This window comes from Stomoxys calcitrans, chromosome 1, assembly GCF_963082655.1.
Source record: "Stomoxys calcitrans chromosome 1, idStoCalc2.1, whole genome shotgun sequence".
NCBI lineage: Eukaryota > Metazoa > Arthropoda > Insecta > Diptera > Muscidae > Stomoxys > Stomoxys calcitrans.
The window spans coordinates 75076066-75097630 of NC_081552.1; the positions used below are offsets into that span (position 1 = coordinate 75076066).

At 41.0% G+C, this 21565-nt stretch overlaps 1 protein-coding gene across 6 annotated transcripts in view; it reads right to left on the minus strand.

The window, feature by feature from the left end:
* Positions 1–281: 281 nt before the first annotated feature.
* Positions 282–21565, minus strand: part of LOC106094201 (acyl-protein thioesterase 1) — a 60060-nt gene continuing 38776 nt past the window's right edge. For 5 of the 6 annotated variants that reach the window (XM_059361518.1, XM_013261403.2, XM_013261404.2 and 2 more), the window contains 4 exons: positions 11293–11680; positions 11033–11188; positions 10950–10967; positions 282–527 (listed from right to left, as the gene is read on the minus strand). In XM_059361518.1, coding sequence (XP_059217501.1) covers positions 450–527; positions 10950–10967; positions 11033–11188; positions 11293–11680 — 640 coding nt within the window. In that variant the 3' untranslated portion in view covers positions 282–449. Of the gene's footprint in view, positions 528–10107; positions 10968–11032; positions 11189–11292; positions 11681–21565 lie in introns of those variants that run through there. The other variant, XM_059361522.1, reaches the window with a different exon arrangement.

The following is a 21565-nucleotide window of genomic DNA, read 5'->3' on the forward strand; positions in this document are numbered from 1 at the left end:
GGTGTATGGAATACATTTTTCTTTTATTCATGTTAAATTAAATTATTAAATTAATTATTAAATTATTATTAATTAAATTAATTAATTAATTAATTAAATTAATTATTAAATTATTATTATTAAATAGAAAAAAAGTTATTACATTTTTTTTTGGTAGCGGCTTTCATCAGCCACCCTATACATTATGAATTAGAGTTCAAAAAAAATACACATCGAAAACTATAAAATAGTCTATAAATAAATATGCTTAATAAACAAACAAAAAAATTTAATAAATATTCTATAAAGGAGAGGATGGATATAACAAAATAACAAGAAATTTCACTAGATAACATGAGAGATAGCGATCGAGCAGGAGAGGAAGAGGGCAGGCATGTATCAGAGTTTCAGTACATTGTGAATCAGTTCGATTATTACACGTCTGGTAGTAGTGAAATGCATTGTGAGAACTATAAAATATGGCAACATTGTTCCACATTTGAGGCCGTGGAACGTTTACGAGGGGTTACATTACTATAATCATTGGTCTGAAAGACAAAAAAAGAGAGAAAATAACTTAAAAATATGTTCATGAAGGTAGGTACTCATAAAGAAAGATAGATAAATAGAAAAAACTAAAATCGTGGTTAGTTGGGCCGGGCCGAATATCATATACCCTTTACCTTGGATCGCGTTTGTCAAGTTCTTTGCCTGGCGTTATAGGTAAAACAAGTTCTTAACCCGGAATTTCTATAGGCAAATGGAGCATAATGGTAAGAATTGCGTCCAATATGGGCTGAAGAAGTTTAATCAGGAGAGTGGTTTGATATGGGAGCTATATCAGTTCATGAACTGATTTCGACCATACATAGCGCAGTTGTTGAAAGTCATAACAAAACACCTCATGCAAAATTTTAGCCAAATCGAATAAGAATTGCGCCGCCAAGAGGCTCAAGAAGTCACGATCCGAGATCGGTTTATAAAGCAGCTATATCAGGTTATGAACCGATTTGGACCATACTTAGCACAGTTGTTGAAAGTCATAACAAAACACCCCATAAAAAATTGAAGCAAAATTGGATAAGAATTGCGCCATATAGAGACTCAAAAAGCCGAGATCCAATATCGGTTTATATGGCAAATATATCAAAACATGGACAGATATGGCCCGTTTACAATTCCAACCGACCTACACTAACGGGAAGTATTTTTGCAAAATTTTAAGCTCCTAGCTTTACTCCTTCAAAAGTTAGCGTGCTTTCCACAGACGGTACAGCTGGACTGGTACTACTTTGCAGAACTACTTTAGAAGGCGTATTTAATTACTTGTAAAATGGTCTTTATAGTTGTTCCTTAATTTTGTATTATTAAACATATACCCGTCGTGGCTTTGTATCTCGAAACAAAACATTTTCTTGCTTGAATCACCAGAATTACCGGTAATTGGGCGATTTAGTCGGTTATATGAATATCTCCATTCCCCAAAAGGAGGTCTAGCGAAATTTCCGTTGCCATAATTCGGTTTCGGAAAATTTCGGTTTGTTTGCGTTAGAGGGTCACATTGTAAGCATATCATTGAGTTTAAATTTGAATCGGACCACACTCGTTGATATGTGAGAAGTTGGCCGCTGTTCCTTAATGGAATGTTCATCGCAGATCTTCTAGATCCTTTTTTCATTGAAAGAAAACTAATTCTTTGATCTTTTTCCACCACGTAATGTATTTACTTGTACAAAATCACGCCTAATTTTGATTAATGCGTACTTTATCAGCAATACAGTGTGGCAGATTGACGTTTTGAATGTTTTCTGTGTTTTGTTTCGTTTTCCATTTGTTTGCTAACGAAAATTTCGTTATTCATTTCGCAGCAACTTCGATATAAATGCTACCTAATAAAATAAGAACTTTGTAACCTTAGCGCCTAAAATGCCCGCTTAGCCCCAAGCTGCGACACGCGTAGCATAATGGTGAGTGTGTGGTATCCTCTGGTTATCCTTATCAATCAATAATGATAAATTCATTAGGAAATTAAAAACATAATTTTAACCCCTAATTTTATTAAAATTTTTTCTACGAAAAATATGTTGAAGTGGCATATAGGTTAATAAAATATTGTTCATAATTTTACTGTGAATAGATTAATTTATTAAAAAAAACACATTTTCAATCAATCGGCTCAGACTCTGCCTAGCATACACCAGACCCCAACACGGGATAACCATTTGAGCTCCGATCTGTGTGGTTTTCGTCGTTATTACGAGAATCTTAGCTGGGACCGGTAGCTTCCAGCATTAGATAAGGTTTAAGTGGCAGTCCGCCAACAGACTCATCGCCTATAGCTGTACCACAGGAACAGGATAAGGAGGATGCCTTTTAATGCCTACCGTTGAACCATCCAGATCTCAAAGAAACAAGAATTTAAAGTGGAACTCCTTCTTACTGCCAGTGCGGGACACTCACACACAGCAGATGTTCTATAGTCTCTTCTTTCTCGACGTCCTCACAGCTTCGGCGAAAGTCTTTACTTGCAACCTTCAGTCTGCCTGCATGTTTTCGATACGACAGTGACCCGTCATGACCGGCACAAGGACTGAGACGTCCGTTTTAGCCAGCAACATTAAAGCGGTTAACCTCTTGAAGTCTAGGACGACATAATTTTGGAGTGTTTAAAATCCACACTGCCTGCAACATCGGGCATTGTATCAAGAATTACAGTGTCCGTATCCGCCACATAACCTCCCTTAGCAACACAGCAGTGGTCGCAGCAATTTTTCAAGCCACAACGTCCAGAGGCATTGGGTGTAGCATTAAATTCAGCGCATAGATGGCGTCGTGTCAGTGCACGCGGTTTAAACCCCCAACATTTGCCTATGTCTCTTTTGCAGGTAAGATATGCCTTTTTTGCTCTTTTCAAAATGTTTGATTTAAAGTTAAATTTCCTGTCCAGCAAAACACCCAGGTATTTTGCCCTTCAGTAAATGGAACATTCTCTCCTCCCAAGGAGACAGGTGACACTGTGGGTAACTTGTATCTCCTGCCAAAAAGAACTTCCGTCTTAGACGGATTTACGCCACTTACGCGTTGTCGTCGTCCTTTATTAGACCAACCAGGTCTGAGGTCCACTATGGCGGTCCCTGTTTGCCCGCTTGGCTTGGGTCTAGGACATGCTGATACAAGCGAGTCATTCAGGGACTTCGTGATCCCCTTAACCATTATTATATATAGGGATAGTCGTGCAGAATACGTGCTGAAATTTATCCCAACCCACCTCTCTTCTGTTTTGCAGAGTGACCACTTCTGCAGTATTTTCTCCAAGGCTGAAACTAATATAACGATGATCAGAGAAGCTGTGGTCACCCACCACTTCCCAGTCACATATCTTTTCGCTTACATCCTCCGATATAAAGGTAACATCTGGTACCTCCAGCCTGTTCCTTGTTATAAAGGTCAGTTTATTCACTTATAATATATTCAATAAACAGCTTACCCCTTTCGTTGATGTCTGAACTTCCCCACATCTGGTTGTTGTTGTTGTTGTAGCAGTGTGTTGTGCATTAGCTTCACTTCCTACAATGAGGCTCTTTAACCCTGCAGAAGCGGCTTCAACCAGCAACTTAAGGCTTGAAGGCGTCATTTCCCAATCGTGTGCCATATATAGGGAAGCCAGCCAGCAATATTATTAATTTCAAGGCTAGCTACTGAATGAATCTTCAATGCTTAGCGACGTAAGAAGAAAAACATTTAGACTACTCTTCGCAAGAATACAGTCTCTGTATCTCCCATACCCCGTAGTTTAAATCCAAGAATTCTTAGTCCACGAACCATTCCAGACACATCCACTGTTCCAGGATAAGAACCACGTCAAATCTTCTTGCCATCAGAAGGACCTTTAGTGCCGCCGAAGCGGTCTTACAATGGTAGAGATTTATCTGTAGAAACCGTACCATAGTCAGGATTCAGAATTTCCATCACTGTTGCATTAGCCTCGTCTTCTGAGACCGACAGAAGTTCATCCATACAGGATCTTTTCGATCTTGTCATTATGACTTTCCTTACGCATCCAGGGGCAGTTGGGAAAGCAGTGGTGTGGGTGATTCCTCCTTTGGTGTTGTTGTTTTGTAGCAGTGTTGTTCACTTGGGCGGCACTAGCTGCTGCTGACGAAATACATGTTGAATTTCGTCCTTCCTCGCCAGCGCCCACCTTGAACCCAATCGAACCGGATGACCCACCCACTCAAGGCTTGTCGGGTCCCGTTTAGACGCCTTCTACTCCTGTTTTGATGGTGACAGGGGATTTTCAGTCTACTTCAATCCGCCAGACTTTAAAGATGTGGTCAATAGTTCCTCAGACACGTGTTCAGCAAGATCTGCAGAGTCGTCTTCTGATTCCCCAACCCCACCGCTTCTATACACTTTCAGTTTCAACTTGTTGAATCCGTAGGATACAACTCCTTCAGACTGTTTGAGGTCTGCGAGACAGTCGGAATTTAGTACGAATGCTGCATGTCTCCGATCACTATCAGCCTCATCCAACCTACCAATTCCAGTCAGTGATTGAAAGATTGGGATTACAGTCCCTTAGTCTCCTAAGTATGGATTCGGGATCTGAGGGAATCCTGGGTATACAAGCGTGTGTAATTGGTCGAGAATGAATATTTTCCTTCTTGGCTAAATCCAGTACCGCGTCTGGCCAGAACTCGCCAATCTTCTTTAGGGCGCAACGGTAAATTTAAAACTAAGCTTTGATACCTAAAAGCAATGTGTTTGTATCGGCCCCGATACCAGCCTCCATCGTCACAGACTGGAGGAGACCCAGGCGATTCCGCAAGGCCATCGAAGTATACAGATGACAGTCCATTGACTATCGCACTCCAATTGTTTTTAGAAATGCAGGCCTGGTCTTCTCCCTTGTCGGCAACTACCGACACCAAGCTGTCTTTAGCTCCAAGCTGTCCTTGTTCGCTTTAGTTCTGTTGGCCAGGTGACCGCAACAGAACTAAGTTACTCAAGGATAGCATCGCGGAACGGGATGACTATGACCACCACACAGACTGGAACTCTCAGCTCCGTGTGTTTTCATCGTCATTACGAGAAGCTCAGCTGAGAGCTACCGGGCGCGTCCACAGGTTGCGGAAAGTGGAATGCTTCATACGGAGTAACTGCGACTGCAGTCGCGACCAATCAGCGATATTGAGTGGAGAGTCTCAGTAAGAGACCGGCTCTTTTTTAAATACTGAATGCCTATGATGCTCGATACGACAAGGCGAAATTTTGGCGCCTTTTAATAACCAATGGTCATAATGCGATCGTATAGACCGGAACGAGCTTGCTCGCCTATAGGAGCTTGACGAGGATCGCCACCTCCACAGGCAATTCTGGCTACAACAACAACATGCTGTCTAAGCAATCCCTTCTAGGCTGTTATCGCAGAGACCAACTAAATCATCATCATTGTGGATAGGTATCCACCGCTCAGATAGTTTTCCATGATCTGGAGCGTGAGGTCTAGCGCTACAAGAGAGAACTTCTAGAACAAGCAGGTCTTAACAACATTTATACGGACACGGCAGCAGATGCGGTGAATATGGTACTTGGAGAACGACCGCCTCCCGCTGCACCTGAAGAAATTGACCTCCCCCGCCGAACCGGAGTAATTCTGGATCAATTACTATCCGGCAGATGCAGCCGCCTCAACAGAGCAAGGATAGATGCCGACATGCGGCATGTATGTCCAGATTGTGACCAAGGACCACACGACACACGTCACCTGTTTAACTGCCCAGCCAGACCCACTCGACTCAGACCAAGATCCCTCTGGACGCAATCCATCTTAGTCGCAGAGTTCCTGGATCTGAATATTCAACAGAAGACGAAATATTGAACACAACACACTGCTACAACAACAACAACAACAACAACAGAGCCATTCGTAGTTTCCATGATCGCTTAGCCGATGGACGGCTATCACAATTTACCGTCAATCCCATGGCAGCCGGTTGTACGTACCGGACTGACCCGATGGAGTCCTTCATCGAGAATAACTATTTATCGTGGACGAAGTTACAAATATCTTCCGTGGCACCAAGTCATCCTCGGCGTTGGTACCCGACTGATGTTGAAGAATCTTGATCTGCCCGGAGTCGAGTACTTTCCAACAATCTTTCAACTTTGAACATTCTCGGCACGGGATAGCTGTGAGCACCACACGGACTGGAACATTGAGGTCCGATTTGTGTTCGTTGCTGTCACGAGAAGCTTAGTTGCAAGGTACTGGGCGCGTCCACAGGTTGCGAATAGTGGAATGTTCCATACGGAGTAGCTGCAACGGCAGTCGCGGACAATCACCGGTATAGAGCGTAGAGTCTCAGTGAGAGGCCGGGTGGCACCGGCACTTGCAAAAATACTGAGTGCCTATGAGCAAAGTGATTCCGGTATTTTAGCCTGTGAAGGACCCGAGTAAGGGGGAGTCGATCTCCCTCCTCTCACCAGTAGGCATGACCATTGAGGGACTACTCCTCCCAAGCCACTTTGGAAAATTTCCATTCGCGCAACATCAGCATGGATTGGGAAGCCTGCATATCACAACAACTGCTTTGCATGCCATCACCGCACACATTTGCCGTTGCTTACATCAGACCAGGCCATGTCATACGACGGTCCTCGCAATTACAATGCAGCCGGTTGTACGTACCGGATTTACCCGATGGAGTTCTTCATCGGCAAGGGCTACCGTCTCAGTTTATAACACACTGCTACAACAACAACGGTCCACGTGGCACTGGATCTATCGAGGACATCGCCAACACGTTCCTCCAGACAGGTCTGAAATGCTGGGTCAAGAATTATATGGAATTCGGGTAAGAAGTCGACACACCATAGAGTTAAGCAGGCAGTTTCCCAAGGCGGGGTGATATCTCCGGCACTGTTTAACCTCTACTTATCCTCCATTCCGCACCTTCCAGACATACATGCAACGCACGAAGTGAGTAATGATCTGAATGTGCTAGTCGATGAAGTAACGATTACGACCATCAAGTGTCGCCAAATACATTCGAAAGCTTTTACACATTTTCTTCACATGCCACTGCAATTTGCGATAAGGTCAGCAATAGAAACAATGTCCTCAAATAACTTGCCGGCAGCACTTGGGGTGCTGACAAATAAACCTTATTGAGGCCGATCAATGACAGGTTATGCAGATCCAGTGAGATCTCGTCAGCTATGTGACACGTAATAGAATAATATTTAGATTTAGAATACCGCTCTTCGAACTGCGACGAACTGTCGCCTTAAGGCGCTATTACACGGTATGTTTTTGTTGTTGTAGCCACATTTTCATGTGGAGTTGGCGATCCTCGTCAAGCTTTTGTGAGTGACCCAGCTCTTTCCGGTACAAAGAACCGATCGCCGCTGCAACAGAGTGGCCATTGTATATTAATAGGCGCCAATAACTCGCCTTGTCATATCGAGCATCATAGGCATGCCCATACTCACAAAACTTAATGCAGCTTTAAAGTTATTGGGTTGCCCAAAAAGTAATTGCGGATTTTTTAAAAGAAAGTAAATGCATTTTTAATAAAACTTAGAATGAACTTTAGTCAAATATACTTTTTTTACACTTTTTTTCAAAAGCAAGCTAAAAGTACCAGCTGATAACTGACAGAAAAAAGAATGCAATTACAGAGTCACAAGCTGTGAAAAAATTTGTCAACGCCGACTATATGAAAAATCCGCAATTACTTTTTGGGCAACCCAATAGTAGTAATATAGTCGGCGTTGACAATTTTTTTCAACGGCTTGTGACTCTGTTATTGCATTCTTTCTTCTGTCAGTTATCAGCTGTTACTTTTAGCTTGCTTTAGAAAAAAAAAAGTCCGCGAAATTTTGTTTACATTTGTTTGTTTGGCGTCAATTTTAATATGGGTACCACATGTATTGAAAGAAATTCATTTAACAAACCGAATCAACGCTTGTGATATGCACCTTAAACGCAATGAATTCGATCCGTTTTTAAAACGAATCAAAACTGGAGATGAAAAATGGATTGTTTACAACAACGTTAGTCGAAAACGATCGTGGTCCAAGCATGGTGAACCAGCTCAAACCACTTCAAAAGCTGATATCCACCAAAAGAAGGCTATGCTGTCTGTTTGGTGGGATTGGAAGGATGTGGTATATTTTGAGCTGCTTCCAAGGAACCAAACGATTAATTCGGATGTTTACTGTCAACAATTGGACAAATTGAATACAGCCATCAAGGAGAAGCGACCAGAATTGGTCAATCGTAAAGGTGTCATATTCCACCAGGACAACGCTGGACCGCACACATCTTTGGTCACTCGCCAAAAACTGAGTGAGCTTGGCTGGGAACTTTTGATGCATCCACCATATAGCCCTGACCTTGCACCATCAGACTACCATTTATTTCGATCTTTGCAGAACTCCTTAAATGGTAAAACTTTCGGCAATGATGAGGCTATAAAATCGCACTTGGTTCAGTTTTTTGCAGATAAAGGCCAGAAGTTCTATGAGCGTGGAATACTAAATTTGCCAGGAAGATGGCAAAAGGTTATCGAACAAAATGGCAATTATATATTTGATTAAAGTTCATTCTAAGTTTTATTAAAAATGCATTTACTTTCTTTTAAAAAATCCGCAATTACTTTTTAGGCAACCAATAGTTTATTTGATAGATTTCCTTTATAGAACTGTCAAATAAACTTACTTTAAAGCTGCATTAAATTTTGTGAATACCGGTGTCAGTATTTATGAAAGAACCGGTGCCGATCGGCTCTCCCCCTCGATACCGCTGATTGTCCGCAACTACCGCTGCAGCTTCTCCGTATGAAACATTCCACAGCCTGTGGACGCTCGCAGCTAATTTTCTTGTGACAACGATGAACACGGTTGTAAATATTTGTCTTACAATAGCTGTGTTCGGGAACTCAACAATTTGTAAAATTTTTCTGGGACTTTTTTTGCCAGCAGAAATTTGCAACTTTGAGCAGATGTTTTGTAAAGGTCAGCTGTTTTATGAAAAGCAGCCGTTACATGAAAATACAAAAGCTAACGCAAAATGGATCAAAAAAGGCAGAGGTAAGTAAAAAATATAAATATTGTTTATTGGTAATTATTAAAGTTGTTTAATTTTTATTTACTTTTAATGAAGATTCATAGCAGAAGCTAGTGTTCATGTACAGAAAACTCGACAAATGAAGTTGTTCGTCCAAGTTATCTTTTTCAGCACAACAAGTGTACTTTTGTTTAAGGTGATGGCATGTAAAACCATTCAAAACCATAATCTTGTGATTAGATATCCACCGCCCAGAAGCCGTAAGGTGGATCTGCATGATCTATTGTATAGAACGAGTGGTTTAGCGGTACAAGAGAGAATCTCTAGATCTGGCAGCATATCAAGCGGATCTATACTACATTCATGCAGACATGGTAACAGGTGCGGTGAATAGCTTTTGGCTGAATGTGGTCCTTGGGAAATGACCGCCACCAATTGCACATGAAGAAATAGACTTTTCCTGGCAAACCAGAGTAGTTCTGGCTTAGTGACGATCAGGCAGATGCAGCCGCCTCAATTCCTACAGAGCAAGGATTGATGCCAGACACACGTCATCTGTTTAACTGCCCAGCCAGACCCACTCGACTCTAGACTTAGATGCCCTGGACGTAGTCCACGTTAGACGCAGAGTTCCTGGATCTGAAAGTTAAACAGAAACCAGCGGACGAAAGATAGAGCATAACACACTGCTACAACAACAACACCTTTTGCTAACACAAGCTATTGCAGAATTTTTCTACGACATTTTTGGGTATTTTCTACCCATTCGGCGTTAAGTTCCAATTTCTGTCATAAGTTACAAATGCATTAAAAAAAATCAGATACCATAATGTGTGTTCATTTTTTTGGTGTGCTGAATATTTGAAAATTCCCAAAAACAAATGGTGGCACAATGTGTACACTAAACAAGATAGTGCACAGTGATCAAAAAAGTTAATTTTGAATTAAATCGAATCTAGATTAACACATAGAAACCAAAATAGCTTATAAAATATTCCAATTTGTTACTTAAAACAGCTGGTGACACTATCTTGCTCAGTATATCATTGTTTAAATTGTTTCTACCAGGTTGTCATGTGGTATGTATTCATTTATATATTTTCAATGATTGTTTATTTCATCTATATATTTTTTGTTTTTTTTTTTTTTTTTTTGTTCATAGTGTATCTCGCTCAGTGTTACCAATTAGTTATTAGCGTTTTCTTAATTTTCTGGTTTTGCATTTTACTTCTAGTTATATATACTTTGCTTTTGTTTTTAGTTTCAATAAATAATGTTTACATTTTTGCATTCAATAAAGAGTGAGTACTGGTGTAATAATTCAATTATGTAATTAGAATAAGATAAGGACAAAGGTGTGGAACAAGGACGGAAGTTAGGTGTTGGAAAACAATAAAACGCTTCCGTATCGTTTTTCTGTTTTGTTTTGAACTTAAGCAACAAAAACGAATTAACTTTGAATTTTTATCAATTAAATACAAGCTTCAATTTGGCCACTTAAAGTAGATAATACTATTAACTTCATAGCTTCAGGAAATTCCTATACAAATTTTGCAAAAGAAAATATTATAATGGTGAATAGATATTTTGCTGTTGGTTTTTCGTATTCTTTATTATTGTGTTTTAGGATTTTTGAATTTTTTTTTTAAATATATGCTTTTTGTTGATTTTTATTATTGCCTACTGATTTCTTACTACTCAAACAAAAAGGAGAAATTATTTACTTCTTTAATATTGCATTATTGTTTTGCTTTCTTTGCTACTATTCTTTGTTCTTTTTCTCAAAAAAAACCCAAAATTATGTTATTTAGTTTATCATCATTTTAAAATTTACAGAGAGAGAATTAGAAAAAAAACTAGACAAGTTTTTTTTTTATTTATTTTTGTTTTAATTTACCCATTTTGCAAGAATATCCTGAAACAAAAAAAGGCCGTTGGATTAAAATGATGCATAAAGATTTTTCAAACAAAAAACTATACCTTCATATCATCCATTTCCTCGTCTGATGATGAATGTGATAGACCGTTATAGGTTTTAAAAGTAACATTTTTCATAAAATTTTTCAAAAAGCTAGCACTCATTTGACCAAATTTGTAGGGGACCACTGGATCAAAATCACCATGACATTGGAATATCTTTCAAAGCAGAAAACGGGGGAGGGAAAAATAAACATTTCAAAATTTCTTCTGCCTTGTTTGGATATACATGCATATATATACATTTTTGTTTTTTAACTTACCGGTATCTCATCGGAATTTTTCTTCAAACCCGGAAATTGTTTATGCAAAGGCAACCAACAGGATAATGCCACAACACCTGCCAATGGTTTGCTGTAGGTCAACGCGGAATACAAGGCTAAAGCTCCACCTTGTGAGAAACCGCCCAAGACAATACGTTCTGCTGGTACTCCTTTTTCGATCTCTGTATTGATCATGGTATGTATATTGGCAGAGGCTGCTTTAATGCCCTCCTCATCTTCGGGTCCTGAGATATCCAATGTTTTTAGATCAAACCATGAGGGCATACGAAAACCAGCGTTTAACGAAACCGGTTGTGTGGGAGCTGTGGGACACACCACCTTCATGCAAGCTGGCCGAATGGCAGCCAAAGCACTGCTCCAGCCATGTCTGCAAAATCAAAAATATAAAAAAAAATATTATTTTCGGTTGAGGAAAACCCTGTAACTCTATCACCAGGGGTTATTGTTATAAGGATGTTATAAAATAGCTAGCTAGAGCCCACTCGACAAAATATTCTTGAAAAATTTACAGTGTACACTTCGCAGACATTTTTTGACAATTTTTATGAAACAAATTGACTTGGAAATTTTTTCCAAAATGAATTTCTCAAAATAACCACGGCGCCTACAACGTGAAACAACGTTCCACAGCGATAGAGTCTACGGATCAGAATAACATTGCTGTACCTCGCAAGGATCGCTATGGCTTGAAGTTGTGTGGTGTTCATTGTTGTCTTGAGAATCTCTTCTGATAGCAACCGGACGTTTCCACAGGTTGCGAATAGTAGAATACTCTGTATGTATACAAGGTAACTGCAATTGTAATTGCGGATAATCAGCAGTATTGAGTGAAGAGTGTCAATTAGAGATCAATTGGACCGAATGCTATATAACATCGTATTCTACAGGGAAGGGCAGCATGTGCCATGCGACTTCCGTGAATGGAAACAGTGTTGTACTGAACGAGGATTTTATTCCCAATGTTATTCAGCTATGGTTATTCCTTCACTAATGCTGGCAACAATTATAAGGTTTTCAGCCATGTAAAACCTAGTCAGTTTGGACTAGGCTATAAAAATGAGCTCACTTATATAATGATTATTGAGCTTAAAACTTTAATCTGACAACACTGATTGATGTGATAGAAATCTTCCCGCTGTGACTTAATGATAGATATATAAAGCCACGAAATGACAAGAAGTTGGCAAGAAATAGCGGAAAGAAACTGAGTAAAGATTTTAGACCAGCATGCCTAAGTTACACCCATGGCAGCCGGTTGTACGCACCGAATTGACCCCATGGAATCCGATCTTGCTCTGGCCTCACTTCACCACGGGACTATAGTCATACTGGTTATGTCGCAAGGTGATGTGCGAACATAGCCAGCAGTGGGTCACAAGCTTCGTCGTCGTCGGACTATGTGACACCCCGACCTCTCCCGTACGGCAATTTACGCAACGGCAGCATCCCAGCCCAAATATTGCCAGGCCAGTGTCGAGAAATGTATCGTTTTTGCAGTTAAACTGCAAGGGACTTCGTGGCAAGATCGATGAGATTGTGGACTCCATGAGTCGGAAGAGCATCTTTTTCTCAGCGATCCAAGAGACAAAGCTGACCAACACCTGTATCTTGCACAGTTGTCACGGTTACAATGTGCTACGTAAGAATCGCTCAAGGAATGGAGGTGGGGGATTGGCCTTCGTTATACACCATTTCGTGCAATGTAGACCTATTTCGCCTGCGCATGGCGCTAGCGACCCCTACATGGAATGCATGGGGGTAGCAGTCAGGTAGGTAGCGACCAGCGTGGCATAGCTTTGGCAGAGCAGATTGAAAGCTCCACGTTTTGCACGGTGAATGAGGATGCCACCACTAGGTTTACGACGAGGTGCAGCACCTCGCCAGATATCTCCATTGCATCACCTGATCTCCTGAATGACGTATCCTGGCAAGTCGTCATCTCTTTGGGGTCAGACCACCTCCCTATAATTCTCACCATCGACTGACCACCAGACATCATAACCTCCGAGCGCCGGACGTTTATCAATCATAAGAAGGCCGATTGGGCTGGCTTCAGAGAGTATACCAATCGCCGCTTCAGTGAACTGCCACCGCCCTCTGATGTGCTTGTGGCCGAGAGGAAATTCCGAGACATCATTAACGCAGCAGCCACTCGCTTTATACCAGCCGGTCGAATACCCCAAGTGTGGCCCAATTTCCCGGCGCAAGCAGTGATACTCGCAGACGAGCGTGGTGGGATTCGTGATATGGACCCCGCTAACCACAGAATCAGCAAGCTGAATCTGGAAATAAACAGGGTAGTCAACGAACATAAGCGGAATTTGTGGCTGGAACACTTGGAGCAATGTAACTTAGGCACCGGTGTAGGCAAACCATGGTCTACTGTTAAGTCACTCTCGAACCCCGGTAGACGGGATGACAGCACCTCAGTCACCTTTGGCGAAATAACCGTGACTGATCCGAAGAGATGCTCCAGGTTCTTCAACCGTCAATTTATTGTGCATCCCAAAGAGAGACAGGGCAAGGAGAGCCATTCGCCGTATTCGTGTTCTCCGAGCCGATGAACAGCCATCACAATTTACCGTGGGCGAAGTTACGAATGTCATCCGTGGCGCCAAATCATCTAAGGCGTTGGGCCCCGACGGAATCTCTACATTGATGTTGAAAAATCTGTATTCACCTGGAGTTGAGTACCTTACCACTGTCCTCAACCTGTCTTTGAACACTCTTATAGTTCCCGATGTCTGGAAAATGGGCAGAGTGATCCCGCTACTGAAGCCTGGAAAAGGCTTGAGTTTGGGGGAGTCGTACAGACCGATCTCCCTTCTCTCACCAGTGGCAAAGACGCTTGAGGCATTACTCCTCCCGAATCTCGTAAGAGAATTTCCATTTGCCGAGCATCAACATGGATTTCGAAGACTGCACAGCACAACAACAGCTTTGCATGCCATCACCGCACACATTTGCCGTGGGTTCAATCAGCCCAGGCCATGTGATAGGACGGTCCTCGTGGCACTGGACCTATCGAAGGCATTCGACACGGTCAGCCATGCCAAATTATTTGAGGACATCGCCAACACATCCCTCCAGACAGGCCTAAAACGATGGGTCGCGAATTATATGTGTGGTCGCCAGGCATTTGTGGAATTTAGGGATAAGAAGTCGAAGCACCGTAGAGTGAAGGGAAGGGAACTCCCTGTTTCCCCAAGGTGGTATGATATCTCCGGCACTGTTTAACCTCTACCTATCCTCCATTCCACATCCTCTAGACGGCATAGAGATCGTATCATCATGTCATCCACCGCCCAGAAGCCTTAAGATGGATCTACATGATCTAGAGTGAGGTTCAGCGCTACAAGAGAGAACCTCTAGATCAAGCGGCATATCAAGCAGGTCTAAACTACATTCATGCAGACACCTTGGAGAACGACCGCCTCTCATTGCACCTGAAGAAATCGACCTCCCCCGGCAGACCAGAGTAGTTCTGGCTCAATTACGTTCCGGCAGATGCAGCCGCCTCAACTCCTACAGAGAAAGGATTGATGCCGACGTGCAAGATGTATGTCCCCATTGTAACCAGGGACCGAACCATACACGTCACCTGTTTAACTGCCCGGCCAGACCCACTCGACTCAGACCCAGATCCCTGTGGACCCACCCCATCTTAGTCGCAGAGTTCCTGGGTTTTGACACTCAACAGAATCAAGCAGACGAAAGATAGAACACAATAAACTGCTACAACAACAACAACAACACCCGGTGAACAGTTCCCAGAAATGGATGTGTTAGTGATTGATAGATTCTATCCAGAAATTTGGGCTTCATGTCATTCTTAGAAGTTATATCTGTTCCAACTCGTTCGTTTCGTTTTTTTTTTGTACGCTGGTTTTCCCCTCTCTTCGTCCTATGTAGTAGTAGAACTACTGCTTTGTACTATGATGAATCTGTGTCAGTGTTGTTCGTTTTGTTTTGTCTCTTTTCTAGTGCGAACACTAGGTTAGGTTCGATTAGGTTGAAAAGAGGATGCGGATACACCTAAGCGAGTAAACGGCTTGTGCGCTCTAAATACTAAAAAGAACCGCGAAAAAGAAAATCTATGTCAAGAATTCAGTTCTACTTAAACAATCCCTATTGCGTCCCCACTTAATACCGGTGTCTGTTATCTGCGAAAGCCAGGCAATGACATAGGAAATGCTCCAACGTCTATTCATTTTCCCAACATGCCTCACACATGCTATCCCTTGCCATATCGATTTTGCATAAGTGAGCTCTTAGTCCTATATGTCCCGTTATGATAACGACCTCCTTCTTACTTCCTTTCAGTAATACCCTCATCTTCTCACGATTCGGATCTCCCCATAGAATTTTCGACGTCCTACCGACCGACGTCCCAGAGATCTGAATGCAGAACCCAGGCCCACTCTGTCCTCTAACTATGATGCCTCCGTGAAGCATGGCCTTCCAGATGGTAAAACAAGATTTCCGTCAATCCAAGACTATTCCGCTGCAGTAATGTATCGCACTCGACCTCAAGTGTAGTCTCATGTATCTGATCGGAAACATCTTTAATTTCATCCGTTTTCCTATCGTCGCCACAGTTATACCGCGATGGTGTGACCTCCTTCCATCCTATATCAGTTTTCCCGTCGCCTTAAGTCTCATAGCCGTAGTGGCTCCCTTACACTTACAAGAATAGCTTCCAGTGCCCTAGTAGGCGTGGTCCTCATCGCTCCGCCTATGCGAAGACGACATGTTCTCTGAACCCGTTGTATGGTCCTTATGTGACATTTTTTCTCCATAGCAGTCCACCAAACTACTGATGTGTAAGTAGGAATTGGTCACGCTCCTGTCAGGCCCCATTTCGGGTCTACGGCCCGTCTACATAGTACCCAACATCTGTAAGCCTTCGCGGTACACTCCTGAATGGGCCATTTTCTAATTATATTGCCTCGTGAACAAGCAGATTTTAGAAGTATTATAACATCGTCTGCGTAGCAGTTATTATGGGGGTCAACTACCATAAATAATAAGGTTTGCTAATGAAATAGCTAGTATTCGAAGTTGCTACTCTTCCAACCCAATCTAATCTTGATGCACACGAGGTTTTCACCTCAGTTAGTTGACTACGCTAAAACAATGAGAATGGAATTCCAGTCCTATTGAAAATGAACTTGTTAAGGTTGTTGCCTAGGCAAATGACGATTTCGTTTTTCCTCGTAAACACATATCAAGTACTTTTCATCGGAAGGAAAAAAATAGCTATTTTAAAATGGCATTCTGGATGAAATTGGGCAGTTCCCTTCGAATAAAATTTTATTTGGAAAAGGAACGTCAAGGAGAGCCACGATGGCACTTAGACTGAAAATAATGCACTGAATGTATACAAGGGCGTCTACAAATTTTTACTTTATCCAAGGAACTGGAATAGAAGTGTCAATAGGGGACGCAATTGGTAGAAAAAGACCGCTTTAGCCAGGAACAATACCCTGGGGGCTAATTAACTCTTCGATGTAGTCCTCTGCACAAGAAAGATACCCATAAAATGGCGGAGCTCCGCAATGCTCATTAATGGGGAGGTAGAGATACACTTAATGAAAATTGCATCCCGACCAGAGTTGGAACAACTCTTGATTTTGATCGAAACAGCGGGTATGGTCCCGTTATGGGGTACCACTATTCCTGTTAAAACCGATTGGAACTACATTATACCTAGCAATAGAAGTTACATAGACTTCTATACGAATGGGTCCAAAGTAGACGAACTGGATAGGGATTCCAAGTTGGGACGAAAAGTCGACTTTGCGACTACCAAAAAGTCTAATTTTGCAAAAAGTTGACGTTTCTACTTTTTGTCAAAATTTGCAACATTTTCCTAATAAGTTTTTGTAAACGTTTGCCATCAAGGTATAATCATTTCTTTGCATTTTCATGCAGGGGAGGTATTAAGAAAAAGTTTTAAATGCAAAATTGACACATTTTTATATCAAACCCCACCCCACCCCTTTTTAAACCCAATATGTCTTTTTTTCCTAAATTTGAAAAGTTTCTACATTCTCGCTTATATTTCCCCCTTTTTAATTGAATATCTTTGTCAAAATTGTCAATTTACATACGATTCATCATTTTTGCTATCAGTATGTTATTTTCGTTTGTTATGACATAACGTAAAAATTTGATCAAAAGCTTATTTTTTTTTGCGGAAAAATTGTTAAATTTGTGAAAACAATTTAATTTTGGGTTGATTTATTTCGACTTACTACAAAGACAGCTGATTTCTTTGTTTTTGTCAGAAGGAATACAGCACGCTTTAATCGCACAAATTGCATGTGCTATCTTGAAAAGTGATTTTAAACTAGACTTGAAGAGGTTTGCCACTCTGCTGTCGCTGGCTGGAACAGACATCTTCATGACAGGTCACTGTCTGATCGGAAAACATGCTGACAGACCGAAGATTGCAAGTAACGACTTCTGGAGAAGCTATGAGGACGTCGAGAAAGAGGAGATTTTTCAACAAGTGTTGCAGGCAGAAGGAGTTCCTTTGAGCTTTAGGCTCAGCAACAAACACTTGTTCAGACAACAACTTGTCTGAACAAGTCGTTGTAGGGTTTTTTTTATCGATCTGGATGGTTGAACAGTATAAACTAGAAGGCATCTTCCTTCTCCTATTCCTGTAGTATCAGATGAAAGAAAACGTATAAGTGAGAAGGCAGAATGCCACTTGAACCAAACCTAATCTACAATGTATGGGAGACACGACGAACTACATTCCGGACAGGACGTTTTCAAAACGTCATTGACCATTGAGCTTAAACTTGAATCTGACAGCACTCATTGATATGTGAGAAGTATCCCCCTGTTCCTTAATAGAATGTTTATGGGCAAATTTGCATTTACATATGCAAATCTGAACGGATTTAGACGAAAATTTAGATAAGATTTTAGATTTAGATTTATTTATTATTGTTGTTGTTGTAGCCACATTTTTATTTGGAGATGGCGATCCTCGTCAGCTCCTGTAGGTGAGCAAGCTCGTTCCGGTCCGAGCATCATAGGCACTAAGTACTTGTGCTAGAGCCGGTGGCGCCCGGCCTCTCACTGAGACTCTCCGCTCGATACCGCTGATTGTCCGCGACTGCCGTTGGAGCTACTCCGTATGGAGCATTCCACTATCCGCAAAATGTGGACGCGCCCGGTAGCTCGCAGCTAAGCTTCCCATGACAGAAATGAACACCACACAGATCGGATCTCAATGTTCCAGTCTGTGTGGTGCTCGCAGCTATCCCGTGCCGGGAGATTTATTTATTCGATGTCATATGTCATAATCGAAGCCATTAAGCCCATTACAATTTTGACGTACAAGGAGTCATAACTACTCCCAAATTTAGCACTGGTTTTCAGATGTGTAATAGCACATTCAGTGCAAATCGGTTGAATATCATGGTCACTGCGTTCTTATATAATCAATCGAGTGATATATATTGCGTTGCCCAAAAAGTAATTGCGGATTTTTTAAAAGAAAGTAAATGCATTTTTAATAAAACTTGAATGAACTTGAATGAATCAAATATACTTTTTTTACACTTTTTTTTCAAAAGCAAGCTAAAAGTAACAACTGATAACTGACAGAAGAAAGAATGCAATTACAGAGTCACAAACTGTGAAAAAATTTGTCAACGCCGACTATATGAAAAATCCGCAATTACTTTTTGGGCAACCCAATATATTCAACCGATTTTTACCAAAGTTTATAGCATTTTTTTTAGGCTAAGAAAGTGAAAGTGATATGTGTAAAATTTGGTGATGATTGGATAACAAACGCGACCTCCACCTTGATCGTGGGTCTGAGAAAGCATGTGTATTGACAGAGGTTCTGACTGAGAATTTCAATCTAAGATCACTAACAGGAAGATAGGGAATTCTGCAGGGTTTGTTTGTATTAACAGGTGATAGATTCGGTCAAGTTCCTTTTTGTTCCCATTCTTTGCTTCGACATAAAGGCGTTGCGCCTTTGACGCTGAACGCCTAACAAACATAATGCTGTTGAATACTACATTTAATTTTCGTTGGCTTAGTGAATCGCAGTTTGAAAAAAGTTCACACCCATAGATCAGACTAGGAATTAGATATGCCGTTGCTAACAGAATTCGAATTTCGATTGGTGTATTAGAGCGACAATAGCATTTATATGATTTGACCATGATAAGATACACCGAGACGGCAGCCCTTGCCCATGAAGAACTCCATACAATCGGCTGCCATGGGATTGCTTGATTTATAGTGATATCCAGGTCTCGCAAACTAAATTTTTTATTTTTGTGAATAACAATCACTTTAGATTTCAGGGGGTTCAGAAATAAACCATTTACTGTAGCCTACTTATAGACACAGAACAGGTCCTCATTGAGTCTGTCGAAAGCCTTTGAATGATCTAGTGGGACGAGGAAAGTAACATGGATATCATAAATGTCACTTCTAATTAATTCCGAAACTTCAACCACTGCACTATCGCAACTATGATGGGCACGAAACCCGAATTGTCTATCGGACAACAAAGATTCATCTCCATCATGAATCATGATTCGGACATTTGTTTATGCAAAATGTTCTCGAAAATTTTCGACTTTCTTTCGTTTCAGATCTAACGAAATTTTTATCAATTTATTAACACTCAGAGATTACCCTAAGAATTTGTGTCTTCGCCTTACTAACTCCACACGTTCACGCAGCACGTGATCAACCATCGTCTTTTATTAATCTGCTGCTTCCACAGTTTCATTGATTCATTGAAATTGGAAAAAAATTGCACTTTCGGCATGAAGTTCTGCAGAATTTGAATTTTGCTTTTTTCTGCTAGTCGAGAGAAAATCCTCCTCCCTTCAGATCTAACGAAATTTGTTGTCAATTTATTAATACTCAGAGATTACCCTAAGAATTTGTGTCTTCGCCTTACCAACTCCACACACGCACGCAGCACGTGATCAACCATCGTCTTTTATTAATCTGCTGTTTCCACAGTTTCCAGTGTCAGCGACCTTTGTTCATTGAAATTGGAAAGAATTGCACTTTCGGCATGAAGTTCTGCAGTATTTGCATTGCTATCAATTCTGTCAAAGCCCATGTGCAAAATATTATGTATATATTGAAAAGCTCACACATCATGAAACCATGGCTCTTGCAATCCCATGGCAGCCGGTTGTACATACCGGATTGACGCGATGCAGTTCTTCATCGGCAAGGACTGCCACCTCAGTGTACAACATGCTTCTACAACAACAACATGGGCTCTTGTAAAATTCGTTATTGATGCAAATGCTGTTGCGTCAAAAAGACTTACCATATGCAAAACGGAATGCACTTAATTAAGAAAACATATGAACCACAGCAGTGGTGTCTGTGGTTTTAATTTAATCAAAATAAATAAAACTTAAAGCTGCGGAAGTGCTTTGCTTTCAACCGAACTATTTTTGTCCCGTACATTTAAAATTTATATTTTAAGAAAACATTTGAAATGTTAGGACAGGTTAGGTAAGTAACACTTTTCAATATCACGCAGATGTTTTCATTTGGAATAACAATAAATGTTCTTTCGGTATAAACCCCGAGTGCTGTTTATTTTTGGAAACATTTGCTTTAATTTTCTAATTTTAGTTTTTCAATTTCAAATTTAGGTACACTTTAAATCGGCCTATAATGTGGTATAGCTCCCATATAAACCAAACTTCCGATTAGTCTTCTACAGCCCCTAGAAGCTTGAATTTTCACCTTAGTATACATATGCCCTCCATCGAAGTTCATTTGTGTTATATTTTAGCACCACCCGACGAACTTAGCACCTTTTACTTGTTTTTGACTAAAGCGAGATCTATTTTCATCGGACATATATACGTATACTCATACATCTGAGTTTTGTGTACGTTTCTTGGGAACATCCTTTGACAGTTATGTGGATTGCAGAATTCTATATATCTTTTACCAAGTTGTTAGAAGAGGGGTGCCACTTCCTCTTTGTAGCATTTTCAATTGTTCACGTTTGAGTAGAAACCCGCAGCTAAATATACCAAGAATTTATAAGACCATATTTGAAAGGTCTTTCATTGTTCGTGTTGATTGTTTTGCCGGCCGATCTGCGAATTGTTTCCTATTCTACCAATGTTTTTCGATCTAAACTTGGGGGTGTGGTGTCGGCATGATTGCCAGATGATGACAAGATACCATTTGGTTTTTCTTAATTTATTTACTTTTTATTTCACGT